General features: G+C 35.8%; 2 protein-coding genes across 2 annotated transcripts; one reads left to right on the top strand and one right to left on the bottom strand.

The window, feature by feature from the left end:
- Positions 1–11: 11 nt before the first annotated feature.
- Positions 12–11,048, bottom strand: LOC123653545 (glycerol kinase-like). The gene is made up of 12 exons (XM_045589534.1): positions 10,962–11,048; positions 10,756–10,884; positions 10,422–10,551; positions 9,895–10,112; positions 7,040–7,252; positions 5,875–5,977; positions 5,520–5,627; positions 5,215–5,377; positions 4,000–4,201; positions 1,434–1,563; positions 315–407; positions 12–225 (listed from the first exon to the last, which is right to left on the bottom strand). The coding sequence occupies exons 1-12, from the start codon at positions 11,031–11,033 to the stop codon at positions 131–133; spliced, it is 1,656 nt and encodes a 551-aa protein (XP_045445490.1). The 5' UTR covers positions 11,034–11,048; the 3' UTR covers positions 12–130.
- A 1,246-nt stretch (positions 11,049–12,294) lies between these two features.
- LOC123653814 lies at positions 12,295–13,167 on the top strand. The gene has a single exon (XM_045589795.1). It carries the CDS (start codon positions 12,295–12,297, stop codon positions 13,165–13,167), a length of 873 nt encoding a protein of 290 aa, XP_045445751.1.
- Positions 13,168–20,554: the final 7,387 nt, after the last annotated feature.

Below are 20,554 nucleotides of genomic sequence, written 5' to 3'. Positions count from 1 at the left end.
AACCAAAAAAATTATATTATATTAATTTTATTGATGGTAATATCACTAATAATATATTAATACTGTAATTATGTTGACTAACACAGGAGGTATTTATTGATGACTATATTGAAATTTTTTGAAAATACATCTACATTTTCAATTTATCTGCTAATATCACTAATATAGCGGTACCAAGGAAAAACAACCCAGATGGTAACACTGTTGTTGTATAATCAACCTCATCTGAAACAAAAGTCAAAGTAATTAATATCTACATTATGTAATATTGTATATTATGCTTTCAGTAAAGTAAAAAAATTAAACTCGAGTACCAGATTTCATTTCTGTTTTTTCACTGTCTTCAACAGCCCAACCTAAACACCTATCTAGTGCCTTTTCCCATCGTTCACGTCGTATTTCTCTTTCTGTAATTAGTAAGTAGATCAAAGTTTATGACAAATAGATTTATTCTATCTACATATACATACAAAAATAAGACTATTTATATCATATAACAGATATTATGTTGGTTTAAACTTTCAAGCATTTGCAGGAGTGATAAAAAACTGCATGACTGGACAAAGGTTACAAAGATCAGTGCTTTTGTAATAATTCAGTCTCATTTAATTATTAAAGTGTGACTTAGGAACAAGATTTGTTTTCTTAGATTTTGTGGGTGTTCTCGGTTTAGGTTATTTTAAGACTCATTAAATTCAGTAATCAATTAAATATCAGTAAAATATAAAGCTTCAAAGATTTGTTACAAATGGATTTTTCTTTATTCGTTTTTATCTACACTAATATTACAAAGCTGAAGAGTTTGTTTGAACGCGCTAATCTCAGAAACTACTGGTCCGATTTGAAAACTTCTTTTAGTGTTAGATACCCCATTTATCGAGGAAGGTTATATGCTATGTATCATTAAGCCAAGAACAAAAGGAGCGGAGCACCAGTGAAGAATGTTTCAAAATCGGGGGTTCTTTTGAGAGCTTCCACTGCGTGCGCTGTGAAAACAGTTAAAGTTTCGCAAAAATCATGTATGACAGAACTGACCCTCTTTAAAAGTTCTAAATAAAAGCCCGCGTCAGCATATATCTATCTTTTAATGTTGGCTCACTATAACCTTTTTTATGCTAACCAAGTTTGTTCTAAAATAATGCATTATTTGCGAAGATGTTTTTAAAAACATGATATTAATCCTTATCTAAATAAATACGTTATTCATCACAAGTATTTAATTTAAAAAAATAGCCTTTTCGATTTCTATGAGTATCTCAGGAGATATTAGAAAATAATGATCAAGTATTGCGCGTGCATCTGTTCTGAAGTCGCGCGCAGATGCTAGTTTTATATATGAAATGACAACTTTCAATTAAAAAAAAAACATTGTCCTCTGATAATAAAAAAAACCTTTTACTGCATGATTTTTTTTATTTGTATGCCTTCCATACCTTCATTTGAAACCGACGGTAGGAAGGTGTCAACTGGCGGACTGGGCGTGCTGGCGGGCCACACACGGAGCGCACGGCCGGCTACTATGGCTGCTCCCAGAGCGGTGCTCTCCATCATAAGGGGACGAATCTAAAACAATATTAAACAAAAAAAAAAGTGTATTTACAAAGGAAAACCGGCCACAGCGCATGATTGAGCATACGTTTGTATGTAAAATGTGAGAAAAATAATTTAAATTAGATTAGTTATTTATTCACAATTATAGATATCGTATTTTTGAGAGCTGCAAGTCTAATTTTTATATTTTTATTAAAAAACTATTTAAATTTAAAGGCTACAGCCGCTCTGGTGTAGTGTTGCAAGTAGTCGCCTAATACACCGACGGTTTGCGAGTACAATTCCCGCTCGTGATGGATATTGGTATTTGTACAAATAGATCTTTCTTCCTTTTAAGTAAGTCGACGAAAATAGAAAACAAATTTTATATAGGGCAACTTTTTATTTGTGTAACCGTATATTCTGCCGTGCTTAGATAAAAGGCAGTAATCGTTATTCCTTGTTTTTGTAAAACTTTGACATCTTTACGTTTCTTTTACGATTATAATAGCAATTATATTATTAAGCCTATTTATTATAATATATCTAGAACAAATTAAAAAAAAAATAAGTAAATTTTCTCCGATTTAGTTATATAATATTAATTAATACAAACAAAGAAAGATGTGTGTTATCGCTAATAGCGATCGAGCTATATATAGTTGTACGATTTTACCTCTATTTACGATCGTCCATTAATCATGTGATGTTTTAGCAAAAACCCCTATCGGGTGATTTCGTAATATGTCGTGAGGTTTTAGACCCCGTTCCCTACATACCCAAAAATCACGTGTATTTTTGTATGTCCAAATTACATCAAAATTGAGAATCTATACATATAATAAAATGGTAGGAAAGTCAAAACTGTACATTGAATATTATTTTAAAAGAATACTTGGGGTGTGATCTACAATCGATACCGAAGCCAAAAATATAGGTTTTAGAATTTTTGTCTGTTTGTCTGTCCGGGATAAACTCAAAAAGTACTGCATGGATTTACTTTAAATTTGGCACGAATATTATTAAGAAGTCGTGTCAACATATAGGCTACATATTATCACGCTATCACCTACGGGGAACGAGCATTGAACCTTTATTTCTTCAATGCTTTCTGTAACAACGTGTAATCTAACGACAAATATTTGAATGTTGTTGTTATTATGTTAATAACCATACTATAAACTAGCTTCACACTATAAATAAAGACATTCTGTAGTATATTTAGTATCAGCATTGCACCCGTGCGAAGCCGGGCCGGGTCGCTAGTTTTTAAATAAACGTATAGTGTGCTAAAATTTTAGAAAATCAAGCATCGTGTGATACTTATATTTCCAGACAGACATCAAGTTTGCAAGATGTTTTTCTTTCTTTTTTTTGAATTAGAAATCGTACGTTAAAAAAATGTAGTAGGTATCTCATTACAGCCCCACCCCTCCTTGTGATATTTCGTATTTTTTTCCGAACCCTTTCCCCCCTCTTTCGGACCTCATGTAACAACATGATGGACAACCCCTAAAACTACTTTATTAAACATATTAATATTATAACACCATATTATATTTTGTTCAAACAAATACATAACATTCAACTGAGGGGACATCCATTAATTACGTTAGCTATTTTTCGATCAGTTTACCCCCCCCCCCCTAGGTGAGATTGACGCTGAATATAATAGAGATTGACGGGAAATAATGAACTGTTCCGGTATACCACAGCTAATTTATTTAAATTAAATAAAATTCAAAGCAAAAACTAAATGATTTTAATAGCCACGACATAGATTTTAGTGAGCAAAATGAACATTCAAAATATATATTTTTTAATATCTGTAATATTTTACAGTTGATGTGAAATTTTCGATTATTCCCCCCCCCCCTCGGTTTAAATGAGATTTGGTGAGATTTCATAGGACCCTTCCCCCCATTCTTAACTGACGTAAGTAATAGGTGTCCCATGAAGAATTTTAAATTCAATCACAGCGCTTTATTGGCCATACAAATGTTTGCTGTGGTCTAGGTGTGTGTGCTCGTCTACTGGGTGTGCGTCCGGACACCCAAAACAGGAGCAAATCCTATTGGGGCCGTCGAGTGTGAGGCGTTTATTTATGAATATATATTTATAGCTTTCTCAAATTTCGTTTTTTTTTTTTTTTAATATCACTAGGTCGGCAAACAAGCGTACGGCTCCCCTGATGGTAAGAGATTACCGTAGCTTATAGACGCCTGCAACACCAGAAGCATCGCAAGCGCGTTGCCGACCCAATCCCCCCCAGGAGCTCTGGTCACCTTACTCACCAACAGGAACACAATACTGGTTGAAAACAGTGTTATTTAGCTGTGGTCTTCTGTACGGTCGAGGTACTACCCCAGTCGGGCTGCTCCATATTTTGATCAGGAAATTCCCGCTGTGCCCCACCTCATTTATATTCCTTTTAAGCTAAGCGGCAGCAGTGTGTAGTGGTGCACTCACGACGGGCACGCCCAGCGTGTCGGCCTGCATGCGCATGAGCAGCGCGTTCTGCGCCATGCCGCCGTCGGCGAGCAGGCGGCGCAGCGGCGCGGCGTCGGCCGCCATGGCGCCGCCCACCGCGCGCACCTGCTGGCACACCGCCTCCAGCGCCGCGCGCGCCACGTGCGGCCCGCGCGTCGCGCCGCTGAGGCCGCACAGCACACTGGCGGCGACGGGCACGGTTCATGACCTACTCCCCGGCTAGTCAGGTACTTCTGGGTACTTCGTAGCTCATTTACACGAGTGGGCCAAATATTAATTTTCTTGATTCCCTTGTTAGTGGAGGTGCATAATTTGGAAGGTCATTTTTAAAACCAGACATCTCCATATAAATATTTTATAATTTAGAAAACTTACGGTGCGACAATTATACAGGGGTAATTTATAAAAGTGGACCAAATATTAATTTGTTGAACATCTAATTATTATTTGGACCGATTTTCAAACCATGTCTAATATACTTTAATCAGTGCTTTTAGCCTTTGAAAATGGTAAAAAGTGAAAAAAATAATAGGAGGATGAAACACATTGGAAAAGGAAGAGAATACAACAAAAATGAAGGAAAAATAAATTACGTAAAAATATTTTAAATCAAAAACATTACAGTGTATTTGGAACATAAAAAGGTAAGTTTTCACCAAATTTTGTAAAAATAAGAATTTTGTAAAAAATAAAAATAAAAAACCAAAAACTTTCACATGAATTTTGAGTTTATGTGAAAAAAGTGTAAATATACAAGTTGTTTATCTTTTTAGTACCTACAACTTTGCCATTGAGTGTTTTTCCATAGGATTTGTAGTTTAGCCGGAAATCGAGATAAACCGTTTTTACCCTTAAACGCCCGCTCCCTACGATTTCCCGACCTCAGATCGCCCGAAATTTATTTTTACTTTCATTTTCGTTGTATTCTCTTTCTTTTACAATGAGTTTCATCCTATAATTTTTTTTGGTTTCAAAAGCTATCTGCACTGGTCTAACTATAAATTTCTTAAATATAATTTTAGGTTAGCCGGGCAGTTGGATGTTACAGGCTGAATCGGCGTGATCGTGTAAATAGCTACGGACCCGATAACGTTATTTACAAATAAGCTTACTTTTTATACCGAAATTTCGTGTATATCAATTTTATATTACACTTTTTTTAATATTCTTTGAATTATATAAACAAAAATTTACCCTCTAGCATCTTTTCTCCAATGCGGTGAATATAGGCCATTAAACGCCGGTACAAAGCATATGGTACCCTCTTCGTTGTCAGTCACTTGTGATGCATAAAACTCAGTATCGGACACGTCATCCAATATTTTCAAGCTGTCCTGCAGCCACTGTAACGTGTCTCCTGGATAAATATTTAAATAAAAATTACTATTTTGATTTTTTTTTTGACAATTACCAAGTTAAAATTAAACAGTTTGTAAAACTTTAGCGTAGTTTTAGTAAAAACTTTTTATTACAATTATGTAACATAAAATAAATGATACCTGCAATAGCCACTGAGCCTTCTAAAGCATATACAGGCGGTACATTCGGTCCAAGTTTATATGCCACTGTCGTTAGTAGTCCATTTTGTGAACGCACTATTGATTCACCTAAAATTTATTTACTTAATTTAGTGTGGATGATGATAAACTACTTTGAATTTCATATAACTACATACACGAATTCATTTCGTCTGGAAAAATATTAAAATAATTCCTAATATAAAAATAAATTCCGTTTGCATGCTGCGGTTTTCAAATCTACTCTTTTCGAAGTATACAATTTTTATATTCATTTGCTAAGGAAGAGAATTTATACAGAGTTATTTTAATGGAGCGTTCGTCGTATTTATCTTACCAGTGTTATAGAGCAGGAAACAACCAGTACCATAAGTACATTTCACTTGCCCATAATTCATACAATTTTGTCCAACCAATGCTGCTTGCTGATCACCTAAGCACTGTAAAGTAATAAAATTTATAAATTGCTACTATTATATTTTTAAAAAATTAGAAATTTTACTAGGATCAACAGACGTTTGGTTTTTTTCTGGCCTTTTTCTTTTAAATCGAAAGTATTGAATCAATGATAAAGAAATATGGGACTCAGCTACAGATCTAGAAAACACATAGTAGGCTACTTTATATCCCTGAAATCTGCAGTGTCCGAATGTGAATAAAGTTAGGACGCATTGATAAAATGCGAATCGATAACTTTATACATTACACATACGTATTGATTTTTCTCAGACAACAAGAAACAATGAATACAATAAATTTTCTCTCTCTCAGACTCTTTCCGCGTGATACTTTTCGTGAGCGCGTAACGCTTCAGCCTGTAATATCCCACTACTGGGCATAGGCCTCTTTCCCCATGTAGGAGAAGGATCAGATCTTAATCCACCACGCTACTCCAATGCGGGTTGGCGGATATATTCCCTACTAACCAACGAAGTAACGATCGCTATCAGGTGTACATGATGACAACCGGGACCGACGGCTTAACGTGCTCTCCGAGGCACGGTGGGGAGAGCCACAAGGGCGGCACAAACACCCAGACCACGGCAAACACCTGTATGGCGAATACAAATATTTGTCATGTGCAGGGATCGAACCCGCAACCGCCAGCGCAACCGGCACAATCCATGGCTGTAACCGTTGCGTCAACGCGGCGGAGAGCGCGTAAGCACGGCTATAATTCACAATGAAAAACGTTCCACGAGAAATAAAATTCGTTACCATACGCGGGTCTTTAGTTGTATGCGGCAGTTAGTTTTAATGTTTCACTTTATTGACGTTTTTTAGGGCTAAGAAAAACAGTATTGGACGGTTATGCAGAAGTACGTTGCCAGAGTAGCTCTTATATTAAAATAAAGTAAAATTAAAAAAAGGGTAAGGTTAGGTTTTTTTTTTAACCGAGGCGTGATCTATAACTACTACTGAATCCCCCATACAAAGGAACGCAGTTAGGAGTCGAACACCCGATATATCAATAATAAAGATTTTTTAAATATCAGTATTACCCCAGCAATTGGTGTGCCCAAAAGGGATCCAGTAGATATGTATCCATAAATTTCAGCTGAACTTTTTATCTTTGGCAGTATTTGTACAGGAATATCAAAAAATCGTAATAAGCCCTTATCCCATTGTAAGGTTTTGAGTGACATTAGTTGAGTGCGAGAGGCATTTGTGACATCAGTAGCGTGTATCCCTCCTCGACTGCCACCTGTAAGGTTCTAAACACAAAATATGTATTAAAATTAAATATAATTATATATAAAAAATTAAACTTATTAGATCATTACAATAATTAATATAGTTATTATATTTTTATCGATTATCTACATGAAACATAATTAGAAATAAAAATATATTTTAATATACAGTAGCAAATCACCTTACACATAAATTTTGCTGAACATTCAACTTGAATAAAATTTTTAAATATTGTAGGTGCCTATACTACGATTTATTTTGAATATTTTAATATATTTAGTTTTAGTAAAGTTTTATTACAGTACACACCTACAAAAATAAATGGATATTGGATGTATTACAAAATATTTAAAATAAAAGGAGGTTTTGAGGAATAAATAAATGCATGTCAGGCATGCGTATTTTATATATACTAGTGGTCGCACAGAGGTCGAAATTCGACCATAATTAAAAATTTAAATTAAAGAAAACCAAAAAATAATAAAAACAAAGAACCTTTTTAAAAAAAATCAATTTGACTGCAGCCTTAGACTATCAACAAAATAGTATATATGCGTGTGCGGTGTGCGTGACAATAAGGTGCACGGGACGGCGGGCGTTAGAACGTGGACGGGACGGGGACAAAACGTGGCTATTATATATATACGGTCGAATTGAGTAAACTCCTTTTTTGATGTCGGTTTAATAAAATAATATAATGATAATTTCTGTAAACAAGTGTAAAAATTTTTTTTTCTCACATTGTCAATACAAATAGGCATTTAAATCTGTTTCTCCGGTTGTTTGTTAATAAATCTGTTTGTCGGTGTGATTGAGTTTATAAAAAAATTAAAGCCTGTAAAATTTGATGGTCTACTTGCATCCAAAACTATGCAACTCACATTCACACTCAGATTTTCTGGAGCATAATACCTAAAGGCTATTTTATTTATGTCGTAAATATTCGATTCATTCGTAAACTCAAAACACTAAATCAATTTAAAAAATACTTATATTTCATAAATTTGTTTTTTTTTTTTTTTAAATTTAAATAAATATGTCAATAACATTTTATAACATAGTTATTAATTCTTATTATACATTAGAAAAAGATCAAGATGGTTTTTTGGTTGTCACACTATACCAAGTAACATAAAAATCACGCGGCTCGTGTGACTCGCGCGATGCTACCAAATTTACCTAAACTTGCAAAGCGAAAAATTGTGAAATGGCTCTTAAACACTGTCAAGGAGTTTTAAAGCATACGCACCGTGAGAGTAACTCAGTCACTAATCATCACTTCAGCCTATCGCAGTCCACAGCTGGACTTAGGCCTCTCCAAATTCGCGTCAGACATTATGGCGCATATTCATGTGTTTTGCCCATAGTCACCACACTGGGCAGGCGAGTTGGTGATCGCAGGGCTGGCTTTGTCGTACCGAAGACACTACTGCCCGTCTTCGGTCTGTGTATTTCAAGCCAACAGTTGGATGGTTATCCCGCCATCAGTCGGCTTTATAAGGTCCAAGGTTGTAGTGGAACTTTGTTATCCCTTAGTCGCCTCTTACGACACCCACGGGAAGAGAGGGGGTGGCTGTATTCTTGGATGCCGTAACCACACAGCGAAGTAACTCAGTAACAACAGGTAAATGCACGTGCTTCCCTACTTTAGCTCCCCGGAGCGAACGAAGCGACTGTGTATAGGTACACAGCGGAATCACGGACGGGTCGGGACGGGGCACGCGCGGGACGGGACGTATTAAACATCGTCGGCGACGATGTTTTTTCTCCCCGTTCGTTTCACATTCCCGTCTCTTACGGTAAAAACACATTACGTATACATCCGCCTTTAGACCTACCCACTAAATTTACAGGAGACTAAACTTTTTACAAAACAATATTTTGGATTAAAATGTGGTCCTTTGTTAAGCATTTGCAAAATTTGCAGTTTGTTAAACATCATTTTTTATGATTAATACTATAAATGTAATAAATAATTAATAGTTCATACCTTAGGCTATAAATATGGAGTCTTTGCATTTACATTTACATCACGTAAGTCTATATTTATTTATTTATTTATATACTATATATTGCACTCAAAAATACATTTAGAAACATAAAATAATAGTAAGGTTTATGGCAAAAGGTGGACTTATCTCTGAAAGAGTTTTCTTCCAGTCAACCCATGGTCACGAGTACATGTTTCATATAGCAAGGCAAACAGTGCAAGAAGTATTTATTAAGAAGAAAAATAAAAAACACCAAAAAAAAATTAATAAATAAAAGATAATAAAATCTATATACATTTAAAAAAATGAAACACACTATATACTAACAATTACATATAAAGATAGATACCAAAATACAAATATACTTATGCATATACATACTATAATATATAAGTAGATACATACATATTCTATACTGATGATTACACATTAGCTAGTGAAAGCAAGGGTTTTCAATTTTGAAATAAATATGAATGTTATTTTAACTAGTTGTTAATATTTACAGGTGGAGATAATGACAATTCAATTTTTTAAATGTTATTTATTATATCATGACATTTAAGTTATTTTTATATATAAAAAAAAAAAATCAGTTGGAAAGCCAATGATTTTTATTACATATTGAAATTCATAGTATGTTAATATTTCTATTTATAGAGTATTAAGCTTACCCAGATTAACCAAGAATCTACGGTCCCAGCCATACATTCCCCATCTGTCACAGCCTGCTTGACTGCAGTAACATTTTGTAATAGCCATTTTAGCTTCACCGATGAGAAGTATGTAGACAGCGGGAGACCACTTGTTTGTGTGACTGCATTAACGCATTGCGCTCCTTTGGTCTTAATAAGATCATCTACAATTTTAGATGTTCTGACATCTAACCACACTGCAATTTTAAATAATAGGTACATGGTAACAATAAATGAATAATTTATTTTCACACCACAATAATTTATTTTTTATTTATATATTGGGTATTTATCAAATTATATTCTTTGTATTTTTGTTTTGAGTGTGGCCTATAAAATTGAAGTAGTGATTAGTCTTAAAGCAATCTACTATAAAATATTGCATAATTGTTTGATATAATGCTGTATTAGCGGCCTTTATATAAATGAATAAATAAAATAGTATAAGTTAACGACATATATTATTTAATTTTCTACTCTTGTTTGTTATTTCATTATCTACTCACCAATTGCACTGTACAATGGCTCTCCTGTTGTGGAATTCCAGACAATGGTTGTTTCTCTTTGGTTTGTAATTCCAATACCCACAACATCTTCAGGATTAATATCAAGTTTTCTCAAATTATCTATTGTTACCTGTTTTACAGTAATATTAAGTAATTAAATTTTTACTAATTTAGGCATTTTTACATGATCTAATAATGTTTATACGCATTTTTTTTATACTAGTGTGGTAATTCTCTAATTTGTTCATTCTTTTAATGGGGTACACACCTAGATAAAAAAAAACTTAAAACTAACTATAATTAACATTAAATTTATTTAAATGTAAAAACTTACTTCCATACACTCTAAGACAGCACTTAAGATTTCCAATGCGTCTTGTTCAACCCATCCCTCTTGAGGACTGAATCTTTTTAAGGAGACTTGGTGATAAGTTAGTACTTCTGATGTATTAGCAGCAAAAACCTTAAAATATATTATTATTTTGATTAAGCAATAATCTAAAATTTAGAAAATAATTAATTATGACAAAAAAATCTTACCAAGAATTTAACATTTGATGTACCTTCGTCTATAGCTCCAATTAGAGGACCAAATGTGCCGAATTCACGCATTGTACAAAGAAACAAACCACATATCTTTAATTTTTAATTATATAATTTTAATCACAAATTATACTGCGAGCATAGAAACCGTGAGGCCGAGTTGCAAAAAAATTTGATATCGAACTTTGATGAAGGTGTTATATTTATTTTCAAAAGAATTTGTAAAAAAATGCAAACGAAAAGAACTGGAAATGACCATAATATTCTAAAAGTTATAATTTTCTATCCGGTTTTTATAGAATAATGTTTAAGCCGTAACATTTTTGACCAGATTAAAAGTGTTCTTTGAAAAATAATACCAATAACTGATACGAAAATAATATATTTTGTCATTCAATTCTTATAAAAATGACAATGTCAAAATAATTTTCCAATCAAAAACAGCTGATGCTTTGTTATAGGGATTAGGGCGTGCTCCACTTAAGGCCCACATAACGCCATTGATCGCGACCGCTTAAATTGTCGTTCCACTGAGGTAAAAAAGGCTGTGTGCTTTATTTATTTATTTATTCTTAATGTACACCGAAATACAGACATATTTAAAGAAAGATACAATACAAGATGTACAAAGGCGATCTTATCGCTAAATAGCGATTTCTTCCAGATAAACTTTGGGTACTGGACACGATACAGCAGCAGCGGTTAGAAGTATGCACAAATTAAGGAGGAAAAATCAATAATAAATAGATAAAAACTACGATATGATAGACTTACTAAATTATTAAAGAAGAAAAAAAAACGTATAATAAGTAAATATTTTAGTATATAATATACATATAATATACATATACACACATATATACATACTCATATAAAAATATATAAATATATACATATATACACATAAAGTAAACTACAAATCAAGACAGTTATGACTTAATGAGCAACATATAATGTTTTTTAAGACGTTGCTTGAAACAAGCTTGCGTTGGAGCTTGTTTTATTGAAAGCGGAAGAGAGTTCCACAGACGGACAGCATTAACAGTAAAGAATTGGGGTAGAAGGAGGTAGAATGGGGAGGAATTTTCAAAAGCAAATTGGTTTCAGATCTAGGGGGGCGTTCATGGGAATAGGGTATTCCACTTTATTTGAAAAAGTACTTGAAAATGTTGATTTTCCGATAAAAAGTCACAAAAGATATATATTTCGGCAAAATAAATACGCTTTCATGCCATAAAATTAAATTACATTTGAAACCTTTTTTATTTCCGCCAAAACGCTATAAGCCATTTTGGTTACGTAATGTGGTTAATAACAAAAGTCGTGAATGATGTGTGTAAGATCGATTCCCTCTATACAGACCGTTCATGTTCACCCCTCTTTTTCCGAAGCTCCTATGAGCTACGCAGAGGACGACAAAGGTCCTTTCATAGTCCATGTCTCACGAGAAGTCTCAGACCCAGCCTCAGGAACTACGATCCGAGCCATTAAATTTGGTCAGTTCTTACATACAAATAAAATTAAATCCGTTGTTAATGACGGCGTTAAGAACGTTGGACGAAATAAAATTTCTGTACAATTTACTTCTGCAGAAGCAGCCAACTCTTTTTTATCTAATCCGGTTCTCGACTTGTGTAAATATAAAACTACTGTACCGACATACAACATCACTAGAATCGGCTTGGTTAAAGGCGTACCAGTAGACTGGTCTATGCAGGAACTAGTTGAGTCCTTGGAGCTTCCCTCCGGTTGTGGACAGGTCATGAAGGCCCGACGTCTAAATAGAAAAACAATAAGCGAAGGTACTGTTACTTGGATACCTACTCAATCTGTTGTCCTGACTTTCAGGGGGCAAATGCTCCCAGAAAAAATATATTCCTACCATACATCCCTTCCCGTAGAAATTTATAAGTTCCCGACAATCCAATGTCTCATCTGCTGTCGTTATAGTCACATAAAAACTCAGTGTAGGTCAAAGCCTAGATGCTATAAATGTGCGCAGCCTCATACTGGTGAGTCATGTGAGGTTTCTGAAGATAATGCGACATGTTTACACTGTTCAGGCAAACATTTTACTATCAATAAGTCCTGTCCAGAGTTTTCTCGTCAGCAATCCATCAAGGTCATCATGGCACAGGAGAGCATTTCGTACTTGGAAGCATCCTCCCGTATCCCCCTTCCACTAGATCCTATGCAGAAGTAGCCAAAGAAATGTTTTCTCAAATCAAATACTCCCCCTCTATCCCCTAAAGGACCAGTCCTACTCCACCTATTGTACCTACCTCTTCACCTTACCATTCATATAGAAAAACAGATTCCCGAACTCATCGTCCCCGACCTGCTTTGGGAAAAGGGTTCAACAAACAGGCTCATGATTCTATTATTTCTAATTGCCCCACTTCCCAACCCAACGGCTGCGCCCTTATCTCAAATAAGGATACCTCCTCTCCTACTCTTAATCTCAATATTTTACAAAGTCTCACCCAAATTTTCATTTCCATTGCCACTAAGTATACTGACTCGACACTACCGACCAACGTTGCCTCTCATTTATCCTATATTTTAGATTCCCTTACCAATGGCTCAAATCAACTTCCTTCAATGGAATAGCCAAAGCCTACGTCCTAAACTACATGAACTCATTGTATTAATTAATCTTTATAAACCCATCATTATTGCCATCGCTGAAACATGGTTGGTTCCAGGTTCCCGGCTCCGGGTTCCAGGTTTCATCTGTTTGAGAGATGACAGGAATGATGGGTATGCGGGTAGTGCCATTCTTGTCCGGCACTCCATTCCCTTCTTCCAAATCCCTCTTCCCTCCCTCAGTCCTAATTTAAATGCCGTTGCCATTAGAGCCTTCAACATTTCTTTCCTATCTCTGTATATCCCTCATCCTCGCTCTTCTCTTGGCCCGGAATTACGATCCATATTCTCTTCCCTCCCTAGTCCTATCATTATCATGGGAGATTTCAACACTCACCACACTTTGTGGGGTTGCCATTCTTGTAATGGGTTTGCCCAGGTGTTGCTGGACATTGTTGACGATGTAAACCTTTGCATACTCAATGATGGATCGCCGACGCGCAGGGTTTGCCCTAATCAGAATGCCATGTCTGCTGTTGATCTGTCCCTATCCTCTACTGCTCTTTCTTCCCGAATTTCCTGGAAGACTCTATCATCTACCTACGGCAGTGATCATTATCCTATCCTTCTCTCTCTCATTCTAAGTTCCCCACCACTTTCCACTACAGTCCCTTCCCTTAAAAAGTATAAACTCCACAATCCAGACTGGCATTCTTATGCCGCATCTGTTGATTACATGTTAGATTGTCTTCCGGATTTTGTAGATGATAAAAATATCTTTTTTTATTACAACCATTTCTATAATGCTCTCATTTCTTCAGCTGACAAATATTTTAACAAAATTAATTTTAATAAAAAAATTTACTACCCTTCCACTCCCTGGTGGGATGAGGAATGTAGCTTTTTGATAAAGGAAAGAACAGAAGCAGAACAAGCGTACACACTATTTATGAAAATTTCATCAAATATCGTCATATCGAGGCAAAGTGTAAAAAGCTTTTCCGTAAGAAGAAAAAAAGTAGCTGGATTAAGTTCTGTGAGTCCCTTTCCCCCAGATCTCCCGCACATATAGTTTGATTGAATCTTAAGAAATTTCGTCGATCCATTAATTGTGCTAATCCCACATCCAATGATCCAGTGGCATGGCTTAACGATTTCACAGACAAACTCGCCCCTCCTTATGTTCCTTTCAAGGACAGCTTTCCAACTCCCATAATTCCGTCTGTTTCTAATACTATGGACGCACCATTTTCTTTCGCTGAATTAGAATGCGCATTGAATAGCCTTAAAGACTCTACTCCCGCGGAAGATGGTGTTCCCTATTCATTCGTATTAAATTTAAATGATAAAGCTAAACAAAATTTTCTGAACATCATTAATGCTTGTTTCACGACAGAAATCGTCCCGCAACCTTGGAAGTCACAAATAATTATTCCAATTCTGAAACCAGGCAAAGACCCCCTAAATTCTAATTCATATAGACCCATTGCTTTATCATCCACTTTGTGCAAAATTACTGAACATCTTATCAAAAATCGACTGGAATGGATAGTGGAAAGCAGAAAAATTCTCTCGCCCTTTCAATTTGGCTTTAGAAAGGGTTTGAGCACCATAGATAGTTTGAGTATTCTATCAACAGACATTCGAACTGCTTTTGCAAAAGGTGAGTTCCTGGTAGGTATTTTTCTTGACATCACTTCTGCATATGACAATGTACTTCTTCCGGTGCTCAGGCAGAAAATGCTACAACTGAGTATTCCTCCGAGGATAGTGCATTTCATTTACAACCTGTTATCTTGCAGAACCATAGTGGTTAAACACCAAAACCACTCTTTTCTCCCCAGACTTGTCTGGAAAGGTCTACCCCAGGGCTCAGTCCTTAGTCCTCTGCTGTACAGCATTAACACTCACGATCTTGAACTGTCTGTTAATAGCTTTTGTAATATCCTTCAATACACAGACGATATTGTCCTGTATCGTAGATCAAATTCCCAGGATGATACTACTTTTCGGCTAAATTCTGCTTTGCACTATCTTGACCAGTGGCTTTCAAACCATGGTTTATCCCTTTCCGTCCCTAAAAGCCACGGAGTTGTGTTCACAAAAAAGAGGAATATCCCGTCCTTTGATTTGTATATTAGGGGTCAAAGCATTCACTTCACGGATAAGGTCAAATTCTTAGGCATTGTTCTCGAATTCAGACTGAGCGGATTTTCTCATGTAGACTACATTATTAAAAAGTGCGAAAGTAACATTAATACCCTTAGAGCAGTATCAGGTGTTTGGTGGGGTGCCCACCCTTACACTTTAAAATTAATTTACAATACAATAGTACGAAGTCATCTAGATTATGGAACATTTATCTTAGACCCCTTTAACAAGAGTGACTCAGAAAAGTTAAATAGAATTCAATATAAATGTCTAAGAATTATTGTTGGTGCAATGAAATCTACACCAACAAATGCCTTACAAGTAGAGTGCGTTGACCCTCCTTTACATCTCAGAAGGAAATATCTGTGCGATCGTTATGTCATTAAAACTCTCCAAATTTCTTCCCATCCCTTATGGTCTCGACTAAACGAGCTTTCCCTTCTTTGCTCCAATAGTATGAGAACCCTCCAATCCTGCCTATTAGACAGCTTTCTTAAATTCACCAGATTACCCCATCCTCTAGCATCATATCCCTCTAACCCTATTTTTAATACTTCCTATCAAGCTTTAGTATATCCCCCTCCCGTCATCACAGATCTTGGTCTAGTTAAAGGTGCATCCGATACAAAAACAAAGTTTCAAGAAAAGACTTATCAAAATTGGTCAGACTATCTTCACATCTATACAGATGCATCAAAGCTCTCCCCAGATAGTTGTGTTGGTGCTACCTGCTGGATTCCTAAATATAAAATTGTCCTACAATTCAAATGTCCTCCTCATTCGTCAGTATTCACAGGAGAAGCTGTGGCACTGTTGGAGGCAATTTTATTTACACTTTCTCATAATATTCCAAAATCTGTAATTTTTAGTGACTCACTAAGTTGCCTGTTAGCGATTAAAGCTAACCCGTTTCGTAGTAAATTAAGAATTTCTATCGTTTTAAAGATAAGGGAGGCTTTACTCTCATGCTATCATAAAGGTTTTGAAGTTTTACTGGTATGGATCCCTGGCCATTCTGGTATTCCAGGTAATGAGACTGCAGACTCTTGTGCCAAGTCAGCGGTTCAACTTGACTCATTAGAACATTTTTGTAACTCAAGTCAAGACCTGCGATCGTTGGCGAAAACTCATCTGGACAAATCCTGGACTTCATCATGGGTTGAGTCAACATCGGTTAACGGAAAACACTACTCTGTCATTCAGCCTAATATTCCAAGGCGCCCTTGGTTTTTTCTTCATAGACATGCCGACCGCTGGGTAACATCAACAATTTGTCGCTTGCGCCTTGGTCACTCATGTACTCCATTGCATTTAGCAAAAATTAGGGTGCGTGATCACTCACTGTGCGAATGTGGCCTCGACGAAGGTTCAGCATCCCATATCCTTTTCAACTGTCCCAAACTCCTTTACCCTATTTATGATGTCCTTCCCCCTGAAATCCCCCGTCCTGTAAATATTGTTTGCTTATTGATGCTTGTATTTAGTCCTCATTGTACATTCTTGTGTAGATATATCAAACGTAATAGAATTAAATTGTAAATAAATAAGGTGATTGTTCTATTATTTAATTGTTTATAGTGTAGATGTAAATAAATTATTAATAATATTCTTGTTTATGTATATATTATATTTAGTGCTTGTGCTGTTTTAGGTTCATAGTTTGATATATAATACCTACTATTTTGGCAGTCTTCAAAATTCTACTGAGGTTGCTACCTCTAATTCACCGACCAATCTCCGTCGTGTCTTCTCCATCTTACGTGACATTGGCGAAATCATCTGTGCTGTTAGGCACTAGTGAAAGCCATTAATTCTAAATTCATTCATTCATTCAAGATCGAACTCGTTCATTACGTCAAAAGTTCAATACCATGTACTCTTTGTCGTTCAACGTTAACAGTTACAAATATTTGATGTTTTTGTGTAAAATAATGAATTACAATAACTACCATTGGTGTGTAGTGTCTAGCTGTACAAATATTAGCATTAAAAAAAAACTATTGTCTTAATTTGGCAGTAACATGAGGAATAAAACATAACCTAACACTTTCTAACATCATTTTTCAAATTAGCTATACATGGCACTTACATAAAAAAAAAACAGTATAATATAACAAGTAATACTTACAAAGATGTTTTAACATTCCGAAATTCGACAGAACAGAAGTCTGGGTTACATGCAAAAAACTTTGTAACTATCATTGAATCAATTTTTGGCAGATTCGCACTATCTGCTTTTAAAAAACCTCTTTGCATTTTAATAAATAAATAGCTACAAATAAAATGCACTAACAAAAGAGCACAAATATTACTCCTTGAAGTTAAAGTTGATAGATAATTATGTACCTAGCTGTTAACAGCACTGACAGAAATTTGTTTTTGCCCGTATGACGTCATACCATGGCGGGTCGTGTTTTAGATCACGTGATATACAGATTAAAATATACGACTTTTAATTTCAATATAATAAAACAATAATGTGCTTTTATGATTCCAAATAAGAATATTTATGTGTATTTTTACATAAATTTTATTTTTATCAAATTTTATAATTTGTTTTTCACTACCGAAAGTACCCTATTGCAAAGAACGTAAACCGTTCTTTAAGGTAATGGATTAAAAAGAACACAGTAGAGTAGAGTAAGTACGTGGGTATTCCTGCGAAGGCGAATTGGGAGCCACTTGAGTTTACTGCGAAAATTGGAGACGTGGTTATATTTGCGAAGACCAAATATGAACCTTATAGAGAGATTTTGAAGGCGCTCAAGCTTATTTAGTTGCTCTTCTTTGAGATCCAGAAAACACGTATCTGCATACTCAAGGATTGGTAAAAGTAGTGATTGTGCCAGCGCAATTTTGGTAGCCAAGGGAAGAAAATACTGGAGTCGACGGAGTCAACCGACGGCTGCAAACAATTTCCAGCTTAGCTCAGTTAATTGAGGTGACCAAGAGAGATGATGATCGAAAGTTATTCCTAGATTTTTCACTTTATCGCTAATATTCAAAACAACTTTGTTGAAGAGTACAGGAGGTACAAGTAACCAATCAATGCTACTGACTAGTTTTGGACTACTCACGATAATCACTTGAGACTTAGAAGGATTAACTTTTAACCCGTACGCGTTACTCCATTTAAAAATAAGGTCCAAGTCATTATTTAGTTGGTAAATACTCGTGGGTAGATCAGCCAACTTAGAGTGGGTGTATATTTGAAGATCGTCTGCATACATGTAATAGAGAGAAGATAAGTTTGTAGTTACTGAATTTATAAATAAAGAAAAAAAGAAGAGGAGACAACACGCCACCTTGCGGTACGCCAGCAAATACGTTAGCCCAATCAGAAAAAGTATCTTGAACTTGCAAACGCTGCCGACGCTCATACAAGTAACTTTGAAACCAGTCAATTACTGGTGGAGATATGTTAAAGGAACCTAACACAGACAACAGTATATCGAAGTCCACAGTATTAAAAACATTACTAAAGTCAAGTAAAGCCAGAACCGTAAGTTTTCGATCGTTCATTGCGAGTCTAATGTCGTCAGAGATGTGCTGTTACCGTACTTATGACCCCTCCGGAAACCGGATTGATATGGATTTAGAAGATTGTTTAAGGAAAGGAATGATGTTAGCTGTTGGTTAACAAGACGCTCTAGAACCTTGGACATGAAAGATAGGATAGATATTGGGCGGAAATCGGAGAATTCAGATGGATTGGATTTCTTAGGTAAAGGAATAATATGGGCGTTTTTCTAACAGAAGGGAAAAGTACTAGATGCGAAGGAATAGTTAAAGATATGGGTTAAAACAGGAACGATGTAGTCAATGATAGAAACGATCATTTTGCGGCTAATGGAGTCACAGCCCATGGCATTGGAGCTGACAGCAAGTACATGCTCTTTAACACCACACTCAGATAATTGACTAAAGTTGAAAGATGCAAATTCAAAAGGAGTACGTAAGGCTGAAAGATTGTTAATAGTATTAGATTTAGATTCGATTCTATCGACAGAACATAAGTTAGTAAAGTAACTGTTAAGGTCATTAATTTCAATAGAATTTGTAGGAATGGATTGCTTGAATTTGCCAACTCCGAGTGACTTGAGGAATTTCCATACCTTGTCAGAGTCTGCTTCCTCGAGGACAGATTTATGGATATGGCGTCGTTGTGCATCTCTACAAGCCATGTTGCAGCGATTTCGAACCTTCTTATATCTCTCTAAATTATGTGAATTTGGATCGTGCTTGTACCTCGCTTTAGCCCTGTTTCTCTGGTCCTGCAAAGCTTTGATTTCGTCGGTCAGCCAAGGAGCAGGAAAATGCTTAATACGAACAGGGCGTATAGGGGCGTGAATATCAAATAACTGGATGAGAAGGGAATTGAAATATGATATTTTTTCATCAACCCCAGACGCGTCAAATACCATCGACCAATCAATTCCAGCAGCATCCTCACGAAGTCCGTCTAAATCCATGCCACCAAAATTACGCTGCAGAAGGATCCTTGACTTTGCTCTAGGGGGTCTTAATTTATATGAAAGAAATATGAGATCATGGTAGGAGAATGCGTTGGCTGAGCATTCACCATGCTTTTCAACATGGTCAGGTGAAGAAACAAGAATAAGGTCTAGGAGGGATGGAACACAATTGGGAAGGGAGTGGGGAGCTTGCATGAGTAGGATATGCATATTGACGGAATTAACAAGGGAGTAAAGATGTGAAGATCTCCCTTCGCGTTTAAGGAGGCAGGTATTAAGATCCCCCATCACCATCGTATGGCTATAAAAAGGCGTATACATTTCCGAAAGGTTTTCAAATGAAGCAAAATAATCCACAGTAAGTGATGGGTTATAATA

Source organism: Melitaea cinxia, chromosome 5 (genome assembly GCF_905220565.1).
Source record: "Melitaea cinxia chromosome 5, ilMelCinx1.1, whole genome shotgun sequence".
Classification (NCBI taxonomy): domain Eukaryota; kingdom Metazoa; phylum Arthropoda; class Insecta; order Lepidoptera; family Nymphalidae; genus Melitaea; species Melitaea cinxia.
The sequence above is the reverse complement of the archived record's forward strand: the minus strand, read 5'-3'. Positions and strand labels throughout refer to the sequence as shown.